At 44.6% G+C, this 27,857-nt stretch overlaps 1 protein-coding gene across 4 annotated transcripts in view; it reads right to left on the bottom strand.

Moving 5' to 3' along the window:
* Positions 1-27,857, bottom strand: part of MST1 (macrophage stimulating 1) — a 355,392-nt gene that overhangs the window by 103,759 nt on the left and 223,776 nt on the right. For all 4 annotated transcript variants that reach the window (XM_069206862.1, XM_069206864.1, XM_069206865.1 and 1 more), the window contains one exon: positions 17,181-17,216. In XM_069206862.1, coding sequence (XP_069062963.1) covers positions 17,181-17,216 — 36 coding nt within the window. The remainder of the gene's footprint in view (positions 1-17,180; positions 17,217-27,857) is intronic.

Genomic DNA, 27,857 nt, shown 5'->3' with positions numbered 1-27,857 from the left:
CTCAGCAGCACGGGGGCGGCCGGGTGCAGTGAGCAAACACACGTCGGGTTTCCAATGGAAATCAATGGGAGACCAAGGGGTCTCTTCAGCGATGCAGGCAGGCAAGGGGGGGGGCTCCTCGGGGTAGCCACCACCTGGGCAAGGGAGAGGGCCTCCTGGGGGTCACTCCTGCACTGGAGTTCCGATCTTTCAGGTCCTGGGGGCTGCGGGTGCAGAGTCTTTACCAGGCGTCAGGATCTGGGAAGCAGGCAGTCGCGGTCAGGGGGAGCCTCGGGATTCCCTCTGCAGGCGTCTCTGTGGGGGCTCAGGGGGGGCAACTCTGGCTACTCACAGTCTCGTAGTCGCCGGGGAGTCCTCCCTGAAGTGTTGTTTCTCCACAAGTCGAGCCGGGGGCGTCGGGTGCAGAGTAGCAAGTCTCACGCTTCCGGCGGGAAACGCAGTTGTCTTGAAGTTGCTTCTTTGAAACAAAGTTGCAGTCTTGGGTGAACAGAGCCGCTGTCCTCTGGAGTTTCTTGGTCCTTCTAGAGCAGGGCAGTCCTCTGAGGATTCAGAGGTCGCTGGTCCTGGGGAAAGCGTCCCTGGAGCACTGTCTTTAGAAGTGGGGAGACAGGCCGGTAGAGCTGGGGCCAAAGCAGTTGGTGTCTCCGTCTTCTCTGCAGGGTTTTTCAGCTCAGCAGTCCTCTTCTTCTTAGGTTGCAGGAATCTCGTTTCCTAGGTTCTGGGGTGCCCCTAAATACTGAATGTAGGGGTGTGTTTAGGTCTGGGAGGGCAGTAGCCAATGGCTACTGTCCTTGAGGGTGGCTACACCCTTTTTGTGCCTCCTCCCTGAGGGGAGGGGGTACATCCCTATTCCTATTGGGGGAATCCTCCAAAATCAAGATGGAGGATTTCTAAAAGTCAGAGTCACCTCAGCTCAGGACACCTTAGGGGCTGTCCTGACTGGCCAGTAACTCCTCCTTTGTTTTCTCATTATCTCTCCTGGACTTGCTGCCAAAAGTGGGGGCTGTGTCCAGGGGGCGGGCATCTCCACTAGCTGGAGTGCCCTGGGGCATTGTAACACGAAGCCTGAGCCTTTGAGGCTCACTGCTAGGTGTTACAGTTCCTGCAGGGGGGAGGTGTGAAGCATCTCCACCCAGAGCAGGCTTTTGTTTCTGTCCCCAGAGAGCACAAAGGCCCTCACCACATGGGGTCAGGAACTCGTCTCTCAGCAGCAGGCTGGCACAGACCATTCAGTCCTGCACTGAACAATTGGGTAAAATACAGGGGACATCTCTAAGATGCCCTCTGTGTGCATTTTTTAATAAATCCAACACTGGCATCAGTGTGGGTTTATTATTCTGAGAAGTTTGATACTAAACTTCCCAGTATTCAGTGTAGCCATTATGGAGCTGTGGAGTTCGTTTTTGACAGACTCCCAGACCATATACTCTTATGGCTACCCTGCACTTACAATGTCTAAGGTTTTGCTTAGACACTGTAGGGGCATAGTGCTCATGCACCTATGCACTCACCTGTGATATAGTGCACCCTGCCTTAGGGCTGTAAGGCCTGCTAGAGGGGTGACTTACCTATGCCACAGGCAGTGTGAGGTTGGCATGGCACCCTGAGGGGAGTGCCATGTCGACTTAGTCATTTTCTCCCCACCAGCACACACAAGCTGGCAAGCAGTGTGTCTGTGCTGGATGAGGGGTCCCTAGGGTGGCATAAGACATGCTGCAGCCCTTAGAGACCTTCCCTGGCATCAGGGCCCTTGGTACCAGGGGTACCAGTTACAAGGGACTTACCTGGGTGCCAGGGTTGTGCCAATTGTGGAGACAATGGTACATTTTAGGTGAAAGAACACTGGTGCTGGGGCCTGGTTAGCAGGGTCCCAGCACCCTTCTCAGTCAAGTCAGCATCAGTATCAGGCAAAAAGTGGGGGGTAACTGCAACAGGGAGCCATTTACTTACAGGCAGTGACCTACAAGTTTTAATGTTCACAACTGTGTGCGATAAAGGAACATTAAAGGGACGTAACTAATGGGTCCAAATAACTAAAAAAAGTAATTCTTATATCTTTATATAGGGCATTGAACCCGCATCACTCAGGTAGGACTTGAGTGATTCTATAGTCATTAATTAAGGTATCCACATTAGTACGCCATTACAGATAGTGATCCTAAGCCCTGAAGAATTGCCCTTGACCTGGATAGGCTCGTTATGGGGGCAGAAACTTGTCAGATTCCCTTTTCATCCAGTAGCTTTTATCTAAGAGCTCCCTCCTGTATAGGCCTTCCAGGAGGTTGAGTCTGCCTTGGTGGCATTGTCCTACCAGGGTGGGAGAGGTTGCTGATGATGAAGGATGACACAAATAGGTGTGTGAGGCTTCCTATTCCATTAGGAAAAGCTTCCCTAGTGTTCTGGTAGGCCAGTAATTCTGTTATATCCCAACTTGGGGCATCGGTCTGCTGACCCTCTCTGGGCAATAGTCTGTAAGGTCCATGAGCCACCATACCCGATGTGACAGTATTTTCATTTAGTCCCTTTGCAGCTTTTACCGTCCTTGGGCATTGTGTACATCAATCATGGAAGGATTGTTGTGAGCCATCCTAAAATGTAACAACCCATGTACCTTATGTAATGGCTGTTGCCATGAAGGTCAACATTTGGACAGTTTAGGACTATTCTGAGAAAGGTTTTATGAAATTAAGGACAAAAGGTATGTGCTGCAAACACAGTCTGATGTAATAATTATAACAAGCATTAAGTAGGATACCTTCCTGGATGGAGGAGCTGGATTCTTAAATGCACTGAACACATCAACCCATTCGCTAAATGTAATGAATATCTACATAAATAAAATAACAATTTGAGAGGCTTTATGAAGTTGGATGAAAGGATGTATGAAAGCTCAACTGTAAATATGATGAACTCAATAGAATATGGTCAAAGTTTATTGCCCGACAACATTGGCTTGCTGCATGCTAGTGTGGCTCAATGAAAACCCTCCTTGATAGATGTCTGTCATCACCCTACAATAGATGAATAAAAGCTGGTTGAAAGTAAATGCTTCCAAAACAAAATTATGGATTGTGGGGATAAATCATTGGTTCATGACTTACAGCTAGGCCTACCTAAAGTCTGGCTAGTAACTCAGTTTTCTAGTTCAAGAAAAATGTGCACATTTTGAGGTGGGGCTGTTTTTGGATCAAAACTATGGAAACCCAAGTAAGGAAAAGGATTATGTTACTTACCCTCTACGCATCTGTTCGCAGCATGTAGTGCTGTAGATTCACATGCGCTGCATACTCCCGCCTTCTAATATTGGGTCCGGAGCTGTGCAAGTTGCTTTTCTTCAAAGGAGTCCGAGTCACAAGGTTGAGTGACTCTTCCTCTTGGTAATATTGCGCATGGACATAAATTCCACTGTTAGATTGTTTTTCTGCAGGCGGGTGGAAAGGAGTATGAGGAATGTGTAAGAAAAGTGATGTCCATGCTAAATGTAAATATATAATGGAGCTACAACGGACACAGGTAACTGGGGAGGAGGGAGGGCGCATGTGAATCTACAGCACTACATGCCACGAACAGATGCTTACAGGGTAAGTAAAAATCCATTCGATGGCATGTGTGGCTATAGATACTGGGTTTCCTTTATGAAGTAGAGAAAAGGCTACAGAGAGCTATTTAGTTTTCCTGAAAATTTTAGTTATCAAAGTAGAACGTGAGTGCTCTTTTGACATCCTGGGTACAAAGAGATCTTTCCACAACAGAATCTAGGCGCGGGAAATAAACTTGGGGCTCAATTGACTGATCGAGGTGAAGTTGTAGGAATTTAGGGTTAGTACGAAGAACCACTTTGCCTCTATGTATTTGGAAGAAAGATTCTTCTAAGGTTAAAGGCTGGAGCTCACTAACATGCCTGAGTAAGGTAATGGTGACTAAGAATGCCACTTTCTATGAAAGAAGCTGCAGTGGGCATGAGTGACTAGGCTCACATGGGGGAGCCGAGTCTAGTGAGAACACTGTTAAGGATCTAGGAGTGTGCTGGAGGAACCTGAGGTGGGATAACTCCCTTGAGTCCTTCCACAAAAGCCTTGATGACTGGAATTTTGAACAGTTAGAGCTGTTGTCTAGTCTGGAGATAGGCAGTCACTGAAGTGAGGTGTAATCATATAGAAGAGTAAGCTAAATTTGCCCTCTGCAAATAAAGCAGGTAGCAGACAATATCTTGCATGGTGGCTTTCATGGGCTCCTTTTGTTTAGATTGACAAAATAATCTCATTTTCCTGTGGAATAGGCTGTGGTGGGGAGTCTGCATGCTTCCTTGAGAATGTCCATACATTCTGGTGGCAAGCCAAGGTAGCCAAATTCTATGACTACAGGAGCTAAATTGCTACTTTGAGTGTTTTGGGGTCTGGGTGTCTGATTTGTCCTTGATTTCAAGTGAGAAGGTCCAGCCAACTGGGAACTTCTCGTGAGGAACTACTGACAGATCTAGCAGTGCTGTGAAACAGGGCTGACATGTGCAGGAGAAAGGTGCAAGAATCATAGTGAGAGACATTTGCCTGAGCTTCTGAACCAGAAATGGAATGAGAGGGAGAGGTGGAAAAGCATAGGCCAATATCCCTGACCAACTCATTCATAGTGTGTTGCCCTTGGCTAGTGGGTGTGGGTACTTGGTGGCGAAGTTTGGGCATTTTGCATTGTCTGATCTGGCAAACAGGTCGAATTGAGGGAACACCCACTTTTGAAAGTATGGAAGAAAAACTGGTGGGGGTGTTCCTATTGGTGGATTGTTGCTGCTCTGCTGAGCAGGTCTGCAAAGACGTTGTCTGTTACCAGAAGGTGTTCGGCCAACAATACATGTCTGTCATATTGTCTGTCCGGAATGGGACAACCTTGTGAGACAGGTGAGGAGGAAAGCTTTAGGTGCCAGGTAGACCGCCTGAGGCTCCAGGTAGTTGATGTATAGAGATCGATAGCTGGCATCCCAAAGACCTTGTACTGTCAAGTCTTATAAGTGGGCACCCCAACCAGTCTGTGCTGCGTCTGTGGTGAGAGTAATGTGAGGAACAGGGATCAGAAAAAGCTGCCCCCTTAACAGATTGTTGGTGTTCCACCACTTCAGAGAACAGTGAGTGTGGCGGTCTAGCAACATCAGATCTTTCAGGTGACCCTGAGACCATAGGCTAGCTAGACATTGCTGCCGAGGACATGTTAGTCTTGCGTGGGGAACTATGGCAATGCAAGACGCAATCCTTTCTAGTAGTCACATGAATGCCCTTACTGTGAGTGTTTGGTTTGGCTGGAACCAGGGCAGAGTTGTCTGAAAGATTTGAATTTGAGCGGAATCGGGGTAGGCTAAACCTAACTGTGTATTTAAGATTGCTCCGAAATATGGTTGAACCTGTAGTGACTGTGGGTGAGACTTGTGGATGTTGATAGTAAAGCCTAAGCTATGAAGAAGATCTATTGTCATCTGAGTACTGGCTTTAATAAGCCAATTGTCCTGGTAGGGAAACACATGGACATTTTGTACTGCAACCACTGACAGCCATTCTGTGAACACTTAAGGTGCAGTAATCGCCCCAAATTACCTGCTATGACAAATCTTAAGTATTTGCAGTGAGCAAGATGTATTGGTATATAGAAATAGGCATCTTTTAGGTCTAGTGTCATCATAAAGTCTCTGTTGGAGAAGCAGAATGACATCATGTACAGTGACCATATGGAAGTGGTTTGATGGGATGCACTTGTTTAGAGGTCTGAGATCTAAGATTGGTTTAGGAATCAAGAAGTACGGGTTTCATGGCCCCTTTGAGAGGAAAGGCTTGGACTTCTTACTTGAGAAGTGTCTGATGTTCCTGTGAAAACCTTTGAGTGAGAGGTGGAATATTGGCCGGTGTGGTATTGTGCTTCCGACAGTAGCCATGTTAGATAATGGCTAGTATCCATTTGTCTGTGGTGAAGGTATTCCAGACAGGGTGAAAGCACTTTAGTCTGCCCCCGACAGGTGTTGTACAGTCAGGGGGTGGGAAGTTTGGGTAGCCACTGCTTTGCAGTGGGTGTTGCTCCGCATGCGGAAGGCACCTCTGCCCCTATCCTTGTTGCTACTGCCCCTGAAGAAGCCTCAATAATAACCCTTGGTGTAGGCAGACTACAGTTGATTCTGTTGGGAAGTGGTGGCATCTGGGAAGGTGGATTTATATGCAATTCTAGCCTTGGCAACAAAAGGAGCCCCTGGAAGTTTACCTTGGCTGTGTCAGTGTCCTTTTTCATTTTGTTGAGGGTAGAATCTACCTGTGGTCCAAAAAAGTGCTCCTTATTGAAAGGCATATTTAATACTACCTGCTGGACTTCTGTTTGAACCCAGAACACCTTAGCCATGCATGTCTCTGTTAAGGATGACTCTGGTATTAATGCCTCTAGCTGCAATTTCTGCTGCATCGAGTGCACAGCGGATGGAGTTGTTTGTTAAATCTTGTCCCTCAGTGACAATCTGCTGACCACTTTTCCTATGCTCTTCTAGGAGGTACTGCAAGAGTTCCTCAATCTTGTCCCAATGGGCTCTACAGGCTAATAGGGCCTGAAAATTGGCAATACGCCAAAGGTTGGTGGCTTGTGCAGCAACCATCTATACATTTGCTCTCCTTTTCAGGGAGGGGGGTATCCCCAGTACCCTGTTTGCCCTCTTACATGCAGTGACTGCAACAATGGAATCAGGTTGTACTTAACTCGAGAGGAACAAGGGATCAGAAGGTGCAGCTTTATATTTTTTGTCCACCCAAGCGGTGATGCCCAGTGCTACGACTGGCTCCTTGAAAATGTCCTCATCATGCCAGGTAACAAGGGCAAAAACTGTGTATCCCTGTGTATGGAAGCAAGGGTGTCAAAAGGAAAGTCCTGTTCTAGGGGTTCTTTGGGTAGCTCAACATTATGAAAGGCTGCTGCCCTAGCAATAACCTGCTGGAAGGAAGTGGTATTCTCAGGAGGGGAGGGACAAGCTGGGTATAGTTCAGGATTGTTTGAGGTGGTAGGATCAGTGTCGTACATGGCCCAAAGGTCAGGATCACCTGATGCCCCCCCAACCCAACTCTGTCCGACTGACGGCCCTTGTGGTGAGAAAGTAAGTGGGTCATGTGTAGGAGACACTGGGGGAGGAGAATGAGGAGGAACGAAGGCAGAGGTGATGGCAGTGGAGGAGGTGGCATTGGAGGAGGATGGTAAGCAGGGCTGTTGGTCTGGTCTTTAGTCTTCTTCCTGGCAGGAAGGTGGAGGTCTAGTGCTGCCTCAAAAGTCAACTTCTGTACAAAGGTTAAAGAGAGGAAGGAGTAGCAATGATGCTTCCAGTCGCCACCTGAATCTGAATCTTCTTCTGTCGAATGTCCAGTTTCTCCAAGGATAGGCTTGACAGGAGAAGTAGAAGCCAAAGACTGTGTGGAGTCTTTCGGCATCACAGCTTTCAGTGTCAAAAGTTTAGGCTTGGCTGGATGAGGCTTTGTCAGAGCCAATGTCGATGGAGTTGGCTGCTGGGTCTCACAGAGGTTCAAATCTATGCTTGATAAATGCTCTTGGTCCAACGAGGTGGAGGTCAATACCAAAGACTTGTCCTCTAAGGTGATCTTTGGCACCAGGCCTAACGGTGGGGAGGCCGATAGCGTCTTTCGGATCCGACCATGGCCAGAAGGCAGTGGTGGTCCAGCCACCTCAGATAGTGGAAGTGGGGGAGTGTTAGTGTTTAGAGTGTTTGTGTGTTGGAGCCAGGGCCACAGTGTTCACACACTGGGCGGATGGTATCTTCTGCATTTCGAGGCTCATCTTGACATCGGAGTCATCTTCGATCAAGAAGGCCTCCTCTTCTTTGGCGGTCAGCTATTCCTGCGCATGTTCTTTGTTGAACAGTTCAGGAGTGTCATCCAAGGTCGTTTGCGACATTTCGAGCAGACGAGCCCTTCAGTCCCGAAGGTTCTTCTTGGAATGGAACGATTTGTAGACATTGCAGTCCCTCTCTTTATGGTCCAGTAAAAGGCAGAGGTTGTATATGAGGTGTTGATCGGTGTGTGGGTATTTTGCATGGCAACGCGGGCAAAATGTGGGGTTTATGTTTCATCAGAAATGCATCCTCTGGTCGGTGTCACAAGGGAAGGAAGGGCCGAACTGAGCAGCGCCCCCAGGAGTGGTCAGTCGAAGGAGCCAGAACCGACAAAATTCTAGAGGAACACAGAAGTGGAAAAGTACGATTGAAAACAATACCGACAAGGACAGTAAAGAACCTGAAGAGTCATAACAGAGTCTAAAACACAGAGCAGAGGCACACACACGTTTGAACTAGATGGCAGAGATAAAACAATCTAACAATGGAGTCGATGCCCATGTGCAATATCACAGAGAAGAGTCACTCGACCTTGTGACTTAAGACTTTCAAAGAAAAACAATTTGCACAACTCCGGACCCAACACTAGATGGCAGGAGTATGCACAGCACGTATATCTACAGTCAAACAGGTCATCGAACTGGCACGTACCCTGTATCTGTCCATGGCATGTAGTGCTGTAGATTCACATGCTTTACATACTTCTGCCATCTATTGTTGGGTCCGGAGGTGTGCAGGTTGTTTTTTCTTTAAAGAAGTCTTTCGGGTCACGAGCTAGGGTAACTCCTACTCTTGGTGATAATGCACATGGGCATCAATCCATTGTTCGATTGTTTTCCCACACAGCGGGTGAGGGTGGCGTGTGAAACAAATTGATCAGTAAAGCAATGTCTATACATAAGAGGAAAAGGATATAATGGGGGAACAAACAGTATTGGCCACAAGTAACCAGGAAGGAGGGCGGGTGCATGTGAATCTACATCACTACATGCCACAAATTGATGCTTAAAGGGTAAATAACATTTTTGCTCAAGGCATGTACGGCTGTAGATACACATGCTGTGCATAGACTGTAAAGGAGTCCTCCTCCAAAGTTGTGGCTAGCTTGTGAGTGTTGCAATTGTTTGGAAAAGTATACGTAGGTACTGCTTGACCCACCTGTTGGTGTGCTAAAACTTCCACACAGTTGTGTTTAGTAAAAGTGTGTGCTGTAGACCAGGTAGCTGCTTTACATATGTCAGCTATTGGAACGTTTCCTAAGAATGCCATAGAAGCTCCTTTCTTCTGAGTAGAAGGTGCTCTAGGAGGAGCAGATAACGTTTTTTAGTTTTTGCATGTCTGAGTACATTTAACTAGCCAACTGGCAATGTCCGATTTGGATATAGCCTTCCTTTATGGGGTTGGGAGAAAGCAACAAAAAGTTGAGCATTTCTAAATGTTTTTGTCCTATCAATGTAGTACATGAGAGCTCTCTTGACATTTAAATCATGGTGAGGCAATTCCACAACAGAGTGTGGAAAAAACACAGGTAGGTCGATTGACTGATTGAGAAGGAAATGGGAGACTATCTTTGGAAGAGATTTGGGGTTGGTACATAGGACAACCCTATCCCAATGCAGTTGAAGAAGGGTTCTTCCAAGGTTAATGTCTGAAGCTCACATGCCTTAGTGAGGTAATAGAAATTAAAAATGTTACCTTCTAAGAGAGAAGCTGAAGGGGGCAAGTGTGAAGGGGATTAAGTGGAGCAATGTGAGAACAATTTTATATTCCATGAGGATGCAGGAGGGACCTGTGGAGGAATTACTCTTAAGACATTCCATGAAACCCTTAATTACTAGTATTCTGAAGAAGGAAATGTGTTGCCTATTTTGAAGAAAGACAGCTACCACAGCCAAATATAATCTTATGGAAATGAAGGCTATGCCAGAGATTTGTAATTGAAAGACGTAACATACAGTGTTTTGTGCTGTAGCCTTCAAAGGGACAATGCGTTTGGAGTGACAATAGTGGACAAACTTGTTCCATTTAGCTGTGTAGCATGCCCGAGTGGTAGGTCTACCGTCTTCCCGGAGAATGACCATGCACTCAGGTGGAGGGTTCAGGTACCCAAATTCTCTGACCTCAGGAACCAAAGTGATAGGCTGAGTGACCTGGGTGTCTGATTTCTCCATGGTTCTGCATGAGAAGGTCCGGCCTATTGGGGAGATTCTCATGGGAAACTACAGAAAAAATAAGAAGAGTTGTGAGCCACTGCTGGCGAGCCCATGTAGGAGCTACCAAGAGAAATATTTGCCTGAACCTGCAAACCATAATTGGAAGAGGGACAGGAGGAAAAGCATAGGCAAATGTCCCTGACTAATTCATCCATAGTGCATTGTCGCTGAACTGCAGGTGTGACCAGGGGGTGAAGTTTGGGCATTTGGCGATGTCCACGGCTGCACACAGACCTATTTAAGGGAACCCCCAAAAGCAAAAGTAACAGAGGATGACTTGCAGGTGGAGATCCCACTCGTGGATTTGTTGCTGCGTCCAAAGTCATTGTCCATTCCTGGACGCCATGTGGCCTGAGGTAGCTGAGACAGTTGTGGGGAGAGTGCCCCCCCTCCCTGTTTCTGTAGGTAGTACATGGCAGTTATAATGGCCGTACAAACTAGGGCAACCTTGCCGATCAGGTGAGGTAGGAATACTTTCAATACCAGGTTATTAGTCAGAAGCTCTAGGTAGTTGAGGTGGAGACCCAGGTATTTGGTCTCCCACAGGTCCTGCACTATGAGGTTCTGTAAGAATGCACCCACCTCACGAGTGATGCGTCATTTGAAACAATGGTTTGCAGAACAAGGTCGAGGGAAGGCCACCACCGTAAGAGGTTGTTGGTGTTCCACCACTGCACAGAGTGATGAGTGCGGAGGATGATCAACACCAGATCTTCCCAATGACCATTTGTCTAAGACCACTGTTGAGTTAGACATTCCTGAAGTGGACACTTGTGTAGCCTTGCATGAGGTACTATGGCAACGAAGGAGGCCATCACGCCTAAGAGATGCGTGACTGTCCTGACTGTAAGCTGCTGATTTGGTTGAAACAAGGGGGTGAGTGTTTAAAAAGACTGGATCCTTGCTTGGTTTGGGTAGGCTAGGTCTATTTCTCAATTGAGAATAGCTCCTAGGTAAGGCTGGATTTGTAGGGTTTGGAGGTGGGACTTGGTGGCATTGATGGTGAACCCTCGTTGGTGAAGTGGATCTATTGTGATCTGTGTGTGGTTTTGGCACAGTTGATGGGTAGCACTTTTGATAAGCCAATATTCCAGATACGGAAGGACTTTACACTGATAGTGCCTTCCGCCTACCACAAACCTGAGATATTGGCGATGTGCCGGGTGTATTGGACTGTGGAAATGGGCATCCTTTAAGTCTAGGGCAGACAAAGCCGCCTTCCAGAAGCAGCAGGATGACATCCTGAAGGGTTACCATGTGAAAATGCTTTGAAAGGATGTGATCATGTAGGTCCAGAATGGGCTTGAGAGATCTCAATTTTTTGGGGGTATTAGGAAATATATTGAGTGCATTCCTGTACCTTGCTGATGTTTGGAGATGGGTTCTGTAGTGCTTGGTGTTTTTGTGATATCTTGTGTCGGCAAGGTGGAATGTTGGGAGTTGTGGAAGTGAACTCCAGGCAATACGCGTGTTGGATAATATCCAACACCCACTTGTCTGAGATGACTATTTGCCATGTGGGCAGAAAATCCAGTAAACATCCCCCTACAGGTGTTGTGATCGGGAGGAAGTGTTGTATAGCTATTTTAGCCAAGTTTTAGACACGTAATTTTAGCGAACAAGGCCTGCTGTCATGCACTTTAGCCCAGTTCCATTTTATTCAACATCACTTTATTTATCTAGCATTAGCCACACTTGCAGTGTTGTTTTATGTTTTCTATCTAGTTGTTCCTTCGCCTAGGAAAGCATCACATTCGTAGCACTGCATTCATTTCACTCTGTGCTTTCTTCAAGGCTGCAGTCAGATAGAGTTGCTGGCAAATGTGGTACGCTGTTTCTCCAACATTCACTGAAACATACATATCCTTACGTGGGGACCCTTTCTTAGAATATCAGTTGTTTTATTATTATCTGTCCCATACACGTTAGAGGGAGGTTCTAGCCAGGTGACCACGACTGCTTGCTTAGACCGCCGAATCCCTGACCTCTATGAGGATGGTGTCTTTCTAGACAACATGCTTCCTCGCTCAGGTATGGGGGATGAAGTCTTCCCAGGGGAAAAACCTGAAGGGCGATTAGGGCTTTTCAAGCTGTGCTCTAAACATAGCCTAGGTAGGAAATATAAACATATATATTATCCCTAGTGACAATTTGGTGGGAATATTTTTGTGTTTCACTCTCCTTGTCACAACTTTGCTTTTAGTGTGTTTTATCATCCTAGTTATTGCAATGCATGCCATTTTATCTAGGATGCAGTTACTTCAATAAACCTTATTGAGCTATACCCTGCTTCTGTTGGTCTTTGCCTGTGTGAGACTAATGTAACTGAGAGAAAGGGATGAGATCTGATCAACCACGATTCCCTGAGGAGTCCACTCTATCATGCGCCCGGTTGACACAATCATCCCCACTCTTGGGTGGAGATGAGGCACTGCTATTGAGCTGGAAAACCCTGATTAGGCTGACAGGAGTCACATGGGTTGGAATTGTACTTAGTACCCACAATTGAGGTGATTCTGCCACCCAAATCCAGTAGTCTCATTAGGATAATGAGAACCAACACTACAGAAGAGGGAAGTCACTGTTTGGTGGCTGGTGGAGTTCCTTTGAGGGAACTACCCTTGCGTCTGCAGTAGGATCCCTTGAAGTAACCCCTGGGAAAGGTGTGTTGACCCTGGGTACACTGATAAGATGTGGAGGAGTCCAAGTAGGTTGTTTTTGAGCCTTCATGGTAGGAGGGGCGGTGAAAGGAGCCATAGGGATCTGATGTCCCCCTTTGCTTTTGCCATCTGTGTCTTTTAATTTTTCTGAAGTTTGTTCTACCTGAGGGCCAGAAAGATGCTCTCCATCAGATGGCATTTTCAGTACATTTTGATGAAACTCTGGCTTAAACCCAGAAATACAGAATCATGCATGCCTCCGTAGGAGAGTGCACGTGTAGACCCACCTTGCTGCTGTGTCAGCCGAATCCAGGGTACAAGGTATTGATGTATTGGATATAGTCTTGCCCTTTGAGACAAGTTCTTGGACCCTTTTGCTGTGCTCGTGTGGGAGATACTGGAGAAGGTCCTTTATCTCGTTATAGTGTGCACGATCATACGTCGCCTGGAGGTTCATAGAGTTCTCAATACGCCAATGGTTGGCAGATTGCACTGAAACACTTTTCCCCACTGCATCAACTCTTTTGCTTTCCTTATCTGGCAGAGGGGCATCTCCTCTGGCCTGAGAGTTTGCCCTTTTACGGGCAACGGTAATGACTAAGGGATGGTGGAAGTTGACCCCAAATATATATGGGGTCAGATGGAGAGGCCTTATATTTTTTGTCCACTCTGGGCGTTATAACAGAAGCTCTAACAGGGTTTTTAAATAGGTCTGTGGTAATCTAATTGAGCTCTGGTAGGTAATGGGTGGCGTGAAAAGTGGAAGAAAGTTTTAAAAAAGAAGTCCTCCTCTAAGGGATCCTTATGAAGTTCTACTTGATGGAAGGAAGCAGCCCTAACGATAAGTTCCTGCTATGATGCAGAGTCATCAGGAGGGTAGGCGTGGGCAGGATAGAGATCAGGGTCTTTGTCACCTGGTAGGTATGTGTGATAGCCCACAAGTACCCGGTGGAGGGATGCCTAAAGTGTCCTTCTCCAAACCATGGCTGGCTGAGATGGAATGTGGACACCCCTGGGGAGAAATGTCAAGTAGGTCTGCTGGAGAATGGGGGTGTGGGGAGAAGGCAAAGGAGGTGGAATGGGTGGAGATGATGTCAGCACGAGAGGTAAAGAGCTTGTAGCCTTATCAGCCTTCTTGCGTGTTTTCACAGAAATTGGAATGTCCAAGGCTTCTTGGAATGATAACTGTTTCTTTGTTGGTGGAACAGCAGCATGCGAAGGGCATGAAAGGATGCAGCCCATATGAGGATTTATGACAATTTGTTTTTGTCTTGATTTCAGCTGTTCTTGCAGTCAATGAAGGATGGGCTCGACAGGTGCACTGGAAAATGGTCTTGAAGTTGGCTTCAAAATGTCAGATTCAAAATCTATTTGTCCTGGTGCCGAAGATATGCTAGGTGTTGAAGCAGTGGCTGGCTGTGCTCTTTATTAGCTTGCTGCAGAGGGTCAGCATGATGCAGAGGGGTGGTCCAATGTTGAAGCTGCTGGAGCCAAAGCACATGGCTTGAAAAGTATTTTCAGGTCTGAGCTAGGCGGAGCAGCCGAACCAGTTGCTGGGTGCCGAACGTGGCCAGAAGACAGTGTTGAACCTCTGTTCCAGAGGTGGCTGCTTGTTTTTTAGCTGAAGGCTGTACTGAATGGTGCAGAGGGGGGACGGATATACTCAAAGATTGTTGAGTCAGAGGGAGGTCCTATACCTCCAGATTGATATCCAGGTTGGAGCCAGAGCTGCCCTTGATGTAGAAAGCCTCTTCCTCTGCAGCCAATTGCTGAGGGTGTTGTTCTCCCTCTGTCACTGAGACTGAAAAGGTCTGGTATTTCTTTCATGCTTCTCTGTGACATCTTGAGCTGACTTTCACGAGGGTCGCAAAGAGTTTGCTTGAAGAGGAAAGTGTTGCAGTCGGCTTCACTGTGTTATAGCGACAGGCAGAGGGTGCAGACCTGATGTAAGTCGGTCTGGGGGAATGGGGTGGTACTTCATGTGGCAGTGAGAACAATAATGGAAAGGCATCTGTTCCATCACCAGTGGGAGCATTCTTGAGAGACGTGACGGAAAAGGTAGTTGGCCACCGTCCATATATGCCCAGCTTGTGAAATCGAGTAGAACATCGACGCGCAAGGTAAAAGAGAAACGCAATCGAAAAATATACCAACGAGGAGGGAGGTACCATGAACCGAAAAGAGCACAGCAACAGTGTTGACCCAGAGCACATGCAAAAACCCGTGGAAAGAAAAGCAATCTAACAGTGGAGTCGATGCCCATGCGCATTATTACCAGGAGAACGTACCCTACCTCGTGACCCTACCTCTTGACTGAAAAGACTTCTTCAAAGAAAAACAACTCGCACATCTCTGGGCCCAACACTAGAGATAGCAGAAGTATGCACACAGCATGTGTATCTACAGCCACACCTGCCTCAAACATATCATAATTCGGTCCTCCAACTAAAGATGCTTCTCAAGATTGAGCATTACTTATCCCAAAAATATACACTCACAATTGACAGAGCAGTGATAGGTTCTAAAGTCTAAGCTAACCCTTTAGGGACAATGACTTCTGATACCAACATGAATAAGTTGCAAGTGTATAATAATTCAGAGGTTATAGTGGTTGTTGATTTACCAGGGTTCACACATTTGATCATGTTGCCAAAAAAGTCACTGGTTGTTTGTAGAGGTTAGAATTCAATTTAAGGCACTTAACTTGTAAAGTCATTATTGGAATTGTTCTGAAATACCCAATATATTTGACCTCCCCTATGGGACCAATAAGATGCGGAGACGAGCAAGCCAATATTTTGGCCCTATCTACATTTGTCAGGAAAAAGACAGAGGTAAATCTTTTCTGGTACTTGTGAGTAACTTGTGGTATGCCTTGTCTGATGAGCTGAGGCAACCTTATCAGTTTCTACCTTTTCAGAAAGTTTTAAAAACATATTTGTTTAGCTTGTCTTGGAAGGTTTCTGATACTATACAATCTTGATGATGATGAACACAGTTGTTTCCCGTTAGGACCATTTGGGTAAAAAGACAAAGCTGAAAAAGGCTGAAGAAGTGAACTTGCTAGAGCACTAAACTGGGAGATCTTAATAAGGAGAGAGGAGTATGGTCACTTATGCTCAAAGGCACACTGATTGTATGAAGGAAGGAATGACACCAGAAGCTGCTTGTTTTGCTTGAATGGAAACTAGATACATTTTGCCCATATGAAAAAGCACCTCCCATCAGAGTATACGCAAATTTCTGATTGTCTCAAACAAGAAAGCTCCAAAAAGTGTTTTATTTCGCCAACAAAAATACTTAATGCTTCGTGATGTTGCTAACAGCTTCTGTACATTGTATATCCAGATGTCTGTGTATAGTTCTAGTCAGACATTCTATATCTTTTAAAGGCACAGTCCCTCATTAAAGAGAAATTAAACACATTGCTAATATGTGTGATTTTGGTCTATTTCGATCAGCCCTGTTAAGGAATGATATACTTCAATTCCTGTATATTTTTAAAAAATGCCTATTTTCATCACGTTTAAAGCACTTTATGCCTGACCTTTCAGACACCTGTAAGCCTCCCGAAGTGTGGATTCAAAACGACTAAATTCCCAGTTTACATATTTTAACTTAAGAATGTGATTGCTAATCATAAGTGCACAGTAGCTTGGAAGGGGTGTCAAATGGCTTACCGTATACCTTGAGGGAAAAGCAGCAGACATGCCCTAGGATATTAGGACAATGAAGGATAAACAGGTTATACACAGATGTGTTCCAGTTGAGTCAGTGATTCGTTCAAACCTAAGCTTGGAAGTGGATTTTGAAAAGCACGTGCACATCTGCTAAGTATCCAGAATTTGAATAATGTTTAACACACTCCAGGAAAAGGATAGATTTACACGATCTAAAAAGACAGTATCTCCAACATCTTCTAACAGGGTGTGCATTAACAGCCTTTAATAATCTCAGGATATATCCGTATTTGATAAAAGAATGTTGGTACTGAGAGTTTAGCCAATGTTTTTTTCACCTACATCAACATATCAGTGGTTGACCTACTCCTCTATGACTGGTTATAGGGATAGCTACTTGGGTGGCAGCTGACTGACAACCTGGCTTATGTTCTTGGTTTCTAAAACAGTAAATCTGTTGCAAAGCTGGAACTAGTCAGTTTCTATTCGATTGTAAGAAAAGTGACCATTCAAACCAACTGTCTGATCTCCATTTAATGTGATACTGCTAAAGAAATGGAGTGTATGAACTTTCAGCTGCTCATCCCTTGAATACTTTTCACCCTAACTTTTGGTTTATTATATAATGCTTGAACATACTGTGTGAATGCACTTTAAATAAAGAGACTCAACTTAGACGAAAAACATGCACATACTTATTTTATTAATAACTCAAAACACAGTGCATACGTCCATAAAAAAACTTGACCTTTGATGCCTTATAAATGTTTACCTGCATCTACTGTACCAGCAGGTTCTCGATCTCCAGCTGTCAAACAAAAGAAAACAAGAATGTAATTTTGTAGTCAGTAAAAGAAATGAGAAAACATTTGGTAAAGAAAACAGCATTGACAAGTATATACACAGGTGGACTAAGAGGTGTAAGACGGCACTGTGAGGTGTTTCACTAACAGTTTCTCTGGTTCTTCTAATTTCAAGGGGGTAGGGGGCATCATCCCTTTTCTCAGGCCTACGGTGTTCCCAGTCTATCCCCAAAACCCCAGAACCTATCACACTCAGGTACAAGTATTCAATTTCCCTTTCCTTTATGTGGACCAAGAGGCCATCAGACCCAGTGGTTCAGAATCCAGGCTACCCACTGTTGTGCTCTGCCACATCTGCCTTACATGGTGCCAACACTAAAGTGGGTAACAGCCACACCTCTGATACCAGTAGGTCATGAGCCAGGACCCCAAATTTCGGCCATTGGTACCACTCAGGTGGATGGGTTATAAAATGCTTTTTTTGCAAGGTATGGATGCCTAGAGATTGAAAATATGCGATAGCAAGTGATCAGTCTTTGCCTTTTGTCTGATATTATTGGATTAGTAGCCATAGCCAAAACAATGATGGTTTTCAAATTTTTGATAATAAACAAATTACTCATAGTATGTGGAAAAATAAATCTAATTCCACCAGACTGGTTAAATCCACTATAATTAAAAAATAATTATGATTATTAATTGTAATAACAATACAGTCTTTAAATAACAATAAAACGTCACTGTATTTCCCCATATTAATATATGGATTACATGCATCATTTTCACTTACAATTTCAAATATTAGCCATCACATCTTACATAGGCAATGTATGTCATGAGAACAAAAACACAATCTCATGGTGTGTAAGGTGCCCATTTGAAGAATAATTTTGTCATACGTTGCTTTAAGCTTCCACACCATCTCAGTTGCTTTGCGTGGAGAGCTTGAACCTGATCACTACAATTTTCGCCAAATGCAGTGATTCCCTTATCAGCTCTGACTGTTTAAAAATTTCAGAAACAGTTGTCAGCTTGGTTGCAGCGGCTTTAATTGTGGGCAAGTGGCCAGTGGAAACCTGTGATACACTAACTAGGTCCCTAGTACTGATGTTAAATCCTGTCCAACTTGGTAATATCTTTGCAAGACTATTCATCATGGAAAACTTTGTTAGAGGCAGCTTGAGTAAGGAATCACACTCCACTTTTAGAAATTGCAAGAAATATGGAAAGTAAAACGTGGAAGAATATAAAGGACGTAGTGGGGCGACATGATCGTCGCTGTATTATATAGGCTTGGAAGAGGAGATTTAAAAGGTTGTGGTCCAAACAGCTTGGGCTGCACAGCTATACCGTTGACTCGGCGAGTCATCCCCTTACCAGTAAGTCTCCTTCAGCTTATCAGTTTTATCCCGTGCTAAAATTAGTGAAGACATGAGGCTGAATTTAAGGTAGCCGCAAGTTTCTGAAGACACAAGGCGGTATCATTTTCTTCCAGTTGTGAGTATGAAATCCCATGACCAAGTCTGTTTAGATTGAGAATTATTTCAACATTGCCTGTCTGTGATTTTACAGCTATTGGAGCAACAATCGCTTGGGGTGATTCTGCTGGCCATTTGTGACTGCATATATAATGTTGTGACTGCATAATTAAGGCTACCCTTTTGGACAGCTTTGTGTTTTCTGGATCTCCAGTCAGAAGTCCTAATAGGAACCAATTTAGGTAATCAGGCACTGTAAATGAATGTTTAGCAATGTCTGATGGATGATATGGCCATTGTGTTTATGTCAAGTTTGTTTTAATCAATGTTCTTATGTGTGATGATGTTGAGCAATGATCTTGTTCATGTCTGTTGCCTTCATCTTTAAAAACTGAATTCTCTTTTCAAACTATGGTTTTCTCTTACAAATTCCTGTAGCATGACGCTATCAGGTTGGGCCAACAACTTACCTTGGTTGTCTGGGAATATGTGGAAGCTGTCACTGAACTCTGAGTCACATTTTCTTCTAATATGCTTCTTGGTTGATTCGTCTATTCCCTGTATTCCTCTGAGTGTCATGAGTGTTTCAAGCTTTTCAGTGAGAGTCGTCACACTTACTACCTCTTTGTTAGGAATAATACCAGTTCTAATGTATTAAAATAGTTCATCATAAGCTTCATCCTATATTTTTGAAGTGATCATCGGTTTGAATGCTAAATGCATGATCTTCCTCCTTTGCTTTAACCCTAGTATAGTTCTTATAACAAGATGCATGATAACGGGCTTCTGCAGTCACTTTGTCCTTACTACAAACTGCTAAGATCTTAGAAACACAATTAATGGGTGCAAACTCTTGAAACCTTTTGTCAACTCCAAGCTCAGTGGCCTTGATTAATTTCTCATGTGTTGATGTTCCCGTGTAGCATTTTATCTTTCCACAAAATATACATTTGTCAGCATAGACGTTTGACTTTAATGATGTTCTTCTGCTTAAGCATTTTACTTGTGCACTCACTCGTTCCAGCATAATCACTGACACTTGCTTTAGCTTTTTACTTAATAGTCTGTAAATCTCTCTTCATAGTAAACAGACTCCTGCACTTCCGTGGTTAAATACTTGGGGAACCGTTTTGCTTTCCATGTTTCTCGCAATGTCTAACAGTGAAGTGTGATTCCTTACTTGAGCTGCCTTTAACAAAATTTCCCATGATGAGCAGTCCTGTGGGCTTGTCAGCGTAAATCCACATCTGCCATTTGACCATAAATGAATTATACACTGGGGATCAGAGGTACAGGAAGTGCTTGTTTAACTTTTCTTCATGATGCTGCATGTCATTCACCTCCAACTCTGGAAAAATAAATTAATTTAAAACATGTATAAATTTTACTTGGTGACCCTGGAATTCAGAGATGTGCAAATAACCACTGCTTATCAACACCTTATCTTGTGCCAATTTTGGAAATACAAAGGTTTTCTTGATACCTATTTTTCACTCTTTATATTTCACCAAATGAATTGCTGTATACCCAATATACAAGGAAAACCCATTTCAAGGTGCAGCTCCTTTTTTTGCTCTGGGTACCTAGAGTTCTTGATGAACCTACAAGCCCCATATATCCTACAACCAGAAGAGTCCAGCTGACGTAAAAGTATATTGCTTTTGAAAATCTGACATAGTAGGAAAATGTTAGAGTAAAATGTGGAGAAAAATGGGCTGTTTTTTTCACCTCAATTTCAATATTATTTTTTCCAGCTGTTATTTTTTGTAGGAAAACCTTGTAGGATCTACACAAATGACCCTTCCTGAATTAAGAATTGCGTCTGCTTTTTTAGAAATGCTTAGCTGTCCGGGATCCAGCATTGGTTTCACACCCATTTCTGTCACTAACTGGAAGGAGGCTAAAAGCACAAAAAAATAGTAAAAATGGGGTATGTCCCAGTAAAATGTCACAATTGTGTTGAAAAATGTGGGTTTCTGATTCAAGTCTGCCTGTTCCTGAAAGCTGGGAAGATTATGATTTTAGCACCGCAAACCCTTTGTGGATGCCGTTTTCAGGGGGGGGAAAAACCACAAGCTTTCTTCTGCAGCCCTTTTCCCCATTTTTTTTTTTTTTTATAAAGAAAAACGAAATTTTCACTGTATTTTGGCTTATTTCTTGGTCTCTTCCAGGGGAACCCACAAACTCTGGGTGCCTATGCAATCCCTAGGATGCTGGGGAAAAAAGGACGCGAATTTGGCATGGGTAGCTTATGTGGACAAAAAGTTATGAGGGCCTAAGTGCGAACTGCCCCAAATAGCCAAAAAAAAGGCCTGCCACCTGATGGGGGAAAGGCCTGGCAGCAAAGGGGTTAAAACCTCCCAACTGATTACATCAGTGGTTCCCAACCTTTTGACATCTGTATACCTCCACAATATCATTGGAGCCCGGGGTCCCCCCCCACCCACCACTGAATCCTTATTGGAATCTGCAGACCCCGCCCCACTCAGTCAATATTGGAAGCCAGGGCCCCAGACCTATACATTGTGGATGATTTGAACTGGAAACCAAAACACACAAAATACGGAAACAAGCATTCTGTCAAACACAATAACAAATGATAACACATTTTATTTGCAAACAAATAAAAAAAGTTTACATTTAATAGGAAGGTTAATTTTCTAAATTCATTTGAAGCCATACATCACCCATACTATATTCTGTTTGATGCACCTGCACTGCTCCACGAATCAATTTGAGGATACTAATTTAATTTTTAGCCTCCAATTTCAAATCCCTTTACATTTACAGTACATTTTAAAATGTTCAATTGTACATTTAGCCACTTAATGTATCCACACTTATTTAATCTGTTCATTTTCTAAGCAGTCATGGACCCCATGATAAGGATTTGAGGACCCCCAGGAGTCCCTGGACCACAGGTTGGGAACCACCAGATTATATAATTCATTCATAGAGTCCACCCAGGATGCAGGATCCTAGTGCTCAAAGTACTATATCTCCCCCCTTGTTACATAAAAAGGCATTATATTTCTTCAATCAATCGTCGAGGTGCTCACGTAGTTCAGCCAAACCACGTGATACGAGGTAGTTTGACTGTACCTGGAATGGACACCGAGGGTGTAGGGTCTAGAGTCTGATCTGAGCCTTCAGATGAAGCTACCTCATCTGGGATTACAGGGACTGAAGATAGTCGAGACAGGTGTCTGAAATGTGACAAGTCCCCTGCGATGGATTTGTTCTAACGTTGCACTGTTATCATTTGTCCTTTGTGCGTCACAACTTTCAGAGGCTCAACATCAAACAGAGGATCTGTTTTTTGCTTCTATTTATGTTTGACATTAACTCTGTCACCTTCATTGAAAATAATATCCACTGCTCGCTGGCGTAGATCAGCATATGCCTTCATTTGACACGTTCGAGCAGTGTCAGCAGCAAGGACCTCTTCATCGCAATGAGTCCATTTAGTGGTGCACTGGGGTAGTTTGGTTCACATAGCTCTTCCGAACATCAAGGTGGCAGGACTTTCACCGGTGGTAGAATGAGTTGTCAAATGATAAGCACGGAGGGCTTGACATAATGCTTGACTAAGTTCAATTCCTTTTATCGATGCAAGATGTATCACTCCATTCAGGGTTCCAATAAAATGTTCTACAACACCATTAGCCTGAGGCCACCATGGTGTACTTTTCTGATGCTTGACACTGAGTTAGTTAGAAACTCTTTGCTATTGAATGGTGATCACTGTCAGACTTAAGTGTGTCAGGTATGCCCCACAATGCAACTATGCCGTCCAGCCGCTCAATGTCAGTCACGAGTTGTTGACGGCATATCCTCTATCAGAGGAATACAGGAATACTCTGCAATGACTACCACTGAATGGTGTCCGTTCGTGAGGGGCCCAAAGAAATCCACGGCCACTCTTTCCCACGCATGTACAAGAAGATCAGACATGGTTAGTGGATGTTGGGTCACTTTTGGGGAGAGGCAATTGCATGAATGACACTCCTTTAACTCTTGCTCATCTCTTTCACCCAAGCGAGGGAACCACAATCGATCACTCAGGGCTCTTTTGCCACAATGTCCTTCATAAGTGAGTTCAATAATTTGCTGTCTCAGACTCTCTGGTATGACAATCCTGGAGCCTCTTAGCACATTGCCTTCCTTCGTGACAAACAGTTAATCTTGTACATTTCAATACTTTTGAAATTCAACACTGTCCATGACAGCGCTGAAATTATGTTTTTAAGGGCAAGCATGTCTATCTGCATTTGTAGCGGTGACTATCTATCTTTCTCGATGGATAGGGCTGCTAGCATGCTGGACTTTACAGTGAAGTTAATGTATTCTTCAGTAGTTTTCAATGTTGAGCTGAGTCGCTGTAGTGGCACTCATGAGAAATAGTCTCCAGTGTTTTGTTTTTTGCCTAGCTTATACACAATTGTATAGTTGTGCTCTTGTAAACGCAATAACCCACCTCTCAATGAGAGGGGGCAGCTTGGGTTTGGGATTTCTGAACATGGTGAGCATCTCTTGATGGTCTGTAACAATTGGTAAGTGTTTTCCATACAGAAACACATGAAAGTTTTCACAGGCCCACACCACAACCAGACTTTTTTTTTTCCGGCTGGGAATAGGCAAGTTCTGATTCAGATAAACTTTGGATGGTGTATGCCACAATGTATCTCTGAGCAGGTGAATGTCCATTATACTGAATAAGGACTGCCCCCAACCCACCGGGTTTGTACCAACAGTAATCTCAGTGTACAGTTTAGGATCAAAGTAGGCAATCTCAGTCACATTTACAATCGCATGCTTTATTCTTTTGAAATTTTGGTCACATTCAAAGGATCACTCAAACTGCGCATTTTGTTTGCTTGGGTCTTGCAATGAGGTACTTACTGTAGCAAAATCACGAATGTACCTTGAACAGCTGGCCATGCCCAAAAAGGACCGCAGCAATGTGACATCTTGTGGGGGGACTAGTGTCTGATAGTTCTCGAAATGTATCTATATCAGGAGTTTTGCTAAATTCACGCCACTCTGCATCTGTGAATAATTGCCACACTCCTTTAAGAGCCTTATGTTCCTTCCGTGTTGTTCCGAATACCAGGCAGAATTATTCTATGTACATAATCTTGGAATATTTCTGCAGCAGATAACACTCCAAAGCTCAATCTTTTGTATGTGAACAAACCAACATGAGTCAAAAAAGTGGTAATGTACCTACAGTTTTTTCCAGTTTGAGTTGATGGCATCCCTTGTTCTAGTCAAGACCGGAGAAGACTTTGGTTCCGTTCAGCCGCATGATCATATCTGCAGAGAGCGGACCAGGATGTCTTTCTCTCTCAATTGCTTTGTTGGCATGGCATATATCCATGCAGATGCACACTGCACCTCCACTGTCCTTTTCTGGCACTATTGCTATGAGCGAAACCCAGGGTGTGGGACCAGTAGAGCACTTGATAATATCAACAGTGCTTCTAGTTCATTTGTGACTTCTTTTCTAGGTGAAACGTTATTTCGCAGCCTTGCTGTGCAACAGGCCAGACACCTGCAGTAATGTGAAGTTGCACCTTCATTGTCTGGAGGCTTCATAGACCATGAAATAGTGACCGGAACGGACTCACTATGTCAGATTGCATACTCAGGTTGTAATTGATAGATATCAGTCTCATGTCAGCAGCAGTTGCAAAGCTAAGCACGGAAACACTGGATAAAGTACCTTGAAGAACATGGATTAGGGCTTGCAGATAACTTCTTATGCCGCAGGGTCATTGTAAATAGGCCTCAACTCTACAACAGTTTGGAAGCAGCCCATGTTTAAACTTTACTATTTGACAATTCAAGTCATGCTACAGGTGACAAACTGTTAAGTTATTTGACCGGCATGATGTTAATCAATGAACTGCTGTCACTTACAAAGGTTATGGGAGACCACTGAATTTTAGTTTGATCTTGGGACAATGTCCATATGAATTATTTTGTTTCATTGACACTTGTTTCTGTCGCACATTAGTGTTCTATACACATTCACCCTCTTTACTGTCACTCAACGGTGATGTCAAAGAACTTTTGATGGTTGAACTTGATGATGATCTACCTAATTTCGCTTCCACCCGTCGCAGTTGTTGCTTTTTGTCATTGTGGTTGTGTTGAGAACGTTTCTGAAACCTCTTAGCAGCCATTTTCTTGTCTTGCTGTGATGTAACTGGCTTCTCTTTTGCTTTGCACACCATTATTATGTGGTTCTCATTCTGCAACCTTTGCATGTCTTTCGGATGGCTGGACATTTACTTTCATGTGAATATGAAAATCCACATCAGAAGCACAGTCTTTCTTTCTATGAGGATGTTGACTTATGAGCATCTACTTGGTGGTTGCTTACTCTTTATGATCCATGACGATTCATTTCTTGCTGTTCCTGCTCCATGTTGACGGGCTGTCAATCTACTCATTCCTCTGCTCTGGCAGCCATTAGTACTTTTTCTAAACTGAGCGTCTCTCTCAACATGCAACTTCTGAAGGAGTCTCAGAAACAACCATCAATGACTCTGGGGCACCTAGTTTTCTAGTCTACATTCTCTATTATTCTAAATTCACTAAACTTAGTGTTTGACAAGCACATCAAGCCTCTTAAAAACTCATCATAATTTCAACAACTTATTGTCTCGCTTGATTGCAAATATACCTTTTATAGTCTACATTTGGCATTGGACTGAATTTAGTTCCTAATGGTTCTTTGAGCGGATGGTACGACATTATCTAAGTCTGAAATTTTCTTTATCACGTCTTTTATTCCATTACCAGCAAGATTAAGTATTTAATGATTTTCTCATCGTTTACTTCTTCCAGAGAATCTAGGAAGTCATTGAAAGTCTCGATCCATGTCGTCCATCTGGCACCAATATTCTGCTTTTTGACGGTATCCAATGATGGCAAAAGTTTCAAGAATGCAGTGCACTGTAGCAACCAACAGCCTTGTGAACACAACCAAGTTGTTCTCTCTCTAGAGCCACCTGACCCGATTTTCAAGGTTGTAAGGTCAGTGAGTAAAGTTCACTATTTGTACCTTTGCGTTTTCTTGGTCTGACTGATTGCTCGGCATTGTGGCATAGCACCTTCAGCCTGGCCAGCAGGTTTTGGCAGGCTTTTCCAATGTCACTTCTCTGCTAGGCCTTCAACTTCTCCACAAGGCCTTGTATGGGCTGGAGCAGAGCTTGCACTCCACATACACCAACTTCAGATTTCTTTGCACCAGTTGGGGGCACATGTGGCACGCACAAGCAGTTTGCAGTATCCTTGCAAACTCTCAGGGAGAGCAATCTTGTTTCTTCGGGGCATGTATCTTCTACACGTTACCATTTGTCATGTCCTCCCCAGCCCAGGAGCATGCACAAGAACAGGCCACACACTATGCTTGTAGCAAACGTCTTTATACATCAGCGTACAAAATTCAAACTAAACTTATCTTATAACAGTTAATAACCACACTAAGGGCCAGATGTAGGAAGGAAACAATTTGAGAGTCGGAAATTGCGAGTCATTGCAACTCGCAATTTCCGTCTCGCAAAATGGGATCCAAGAAAAAAAAGCGACATCAAATTGCGACTCGCAAATGATGTCGGACCGCAGATTGCGAGTCTGCTGTTAGCGAGGTCGCTTTTTGCGACCTCGCTCAAACCGAACTCACAATTTGCAAGTCGGGTGTCGCAAATTGCGACTGTGCCGCAAATTGCATGCAGGTGCAGCAAAACAGTTGGAAAAACACTTCCTGGCTCTTGCTGATGACATCAGAGCCAGGAAGACATCAAATACACCTGGGAGAAGGGAGGACCACACCCTTTTCAAACTGCTGAGCAACTACCTGGAGGAACAGCTGCAACCATGGAAGACACAGGCAGTGCAGGAAGGAAGAGGAAATTGAAACTCTCCGAGAAGGAACTTGAGGTGCTGACAGAGGAATGCTGCCAGCACCATGACCAGCTCTTTGGAAAGGCATCCCCGAGTGTCCCAGACATTGGAAAGAGGAGGATCTGGCAGGAAATCCAGGAGAGGATCAATGCCATAGGGGTGAGCCACAGAAGCATTGAAGAAATTAAAAAACAGTGGTATGACCTGCGCTCCAGGACAAAGGAAAGGGTGGCAGAGCGCCTCAGGGAGATGAGGGGCACAGGAGGAGGCCATCCACCATCCCACCACCCACAGCCATGGAGGAATTGGTTGAGCAGACCCTGAGGCAGTGTCAGGAATGGGAGCACTGGACACGTCAGCGCAACGGACATCCAAAAGTGAGTACCATGAAACATGCATGTACACCTATAAATGCTATACCCGCACTCACCCAATACACAGCAGCATGCACAACCAGACTAGCTCCATTCCAGACTAGCAACCACCAGAATGGTGCATTATGGGCAATGTAGTAAAGTAGGCAGCATATAGGCAAATGTTTATGAGGAGGCATACAACATGTTAGATACTGACAGTGTGTTCCCTATGTCCCACAGGTCTCCCACAAGACACCCCCACCAGCCACACCATCCAGGGTGAAGACAGCAGGCCACAGGCAGGGCAGGAGGCTGCAGCAGCCAATACAGGGCCCAGCACCACACCACCACAGTTCCCTCCAGATGAAGAAGTGGACATGGAGGAAAGAGACAACACCTGGTCCCAGCCACAGCAAGAGCCAGAAGCACCACCGCGTCGCAGACGCAGAGTGCAGGTCCAGGCAGTGGCCCAGGAGGATCTAGGAGAGGAATCCATGTCTGCAGTTGAGGCATCCCTCCTATCTGGTCAGCGCCTGCAAACAAGGCAATTGAGGATTATTTCTGGGGCAATGCAGAGGATGGAACACGATTTCACTCATGGCCTGGCAGAAGTGAACACACCGTTCACAAGACTGAATGACAATGTCAGAGACCTAGCACTATCAATACGCCAACTGGTGACGGAACTGGTGGCTGAGAGACAAAGTGCAAGGCGCCGTGAGCGCCAACTAGTGCAGAGATTCGACCGCATGGCAGCATCCATTGTCCGTCTTGCAGTGAACACCACAGGCCTGTCACGACGGACCGTGAGCCTGCGGATGGACCTGGGCCACTTTGCAGGGGATGTGGCGCGGGGACTGGGCTGCATTAGCCACGCTGTGGACATGTTGGAGGCCAA

Source organism: Pleurodeles waltl, chromosome 9 (assembly GCF_031143425.1).
Source record: "Pleurodeles waltl isolate 20211129_DDA chromosome 9, aPleWal1.hap1.20221129, whole genome shotgun sequence".
Taxonomy (NCBI): Eukaryota; Metazoa; Chordata; class Amphibia; order Caudata; family Salamandridae; genus Pleurodeles; species Pleurodeles waltl.
The sequence above is the reverse complement of the archived record's forward strand: the minus strand, read 5'-3'. Positions and strand labels throughout refer to the sequence as shown.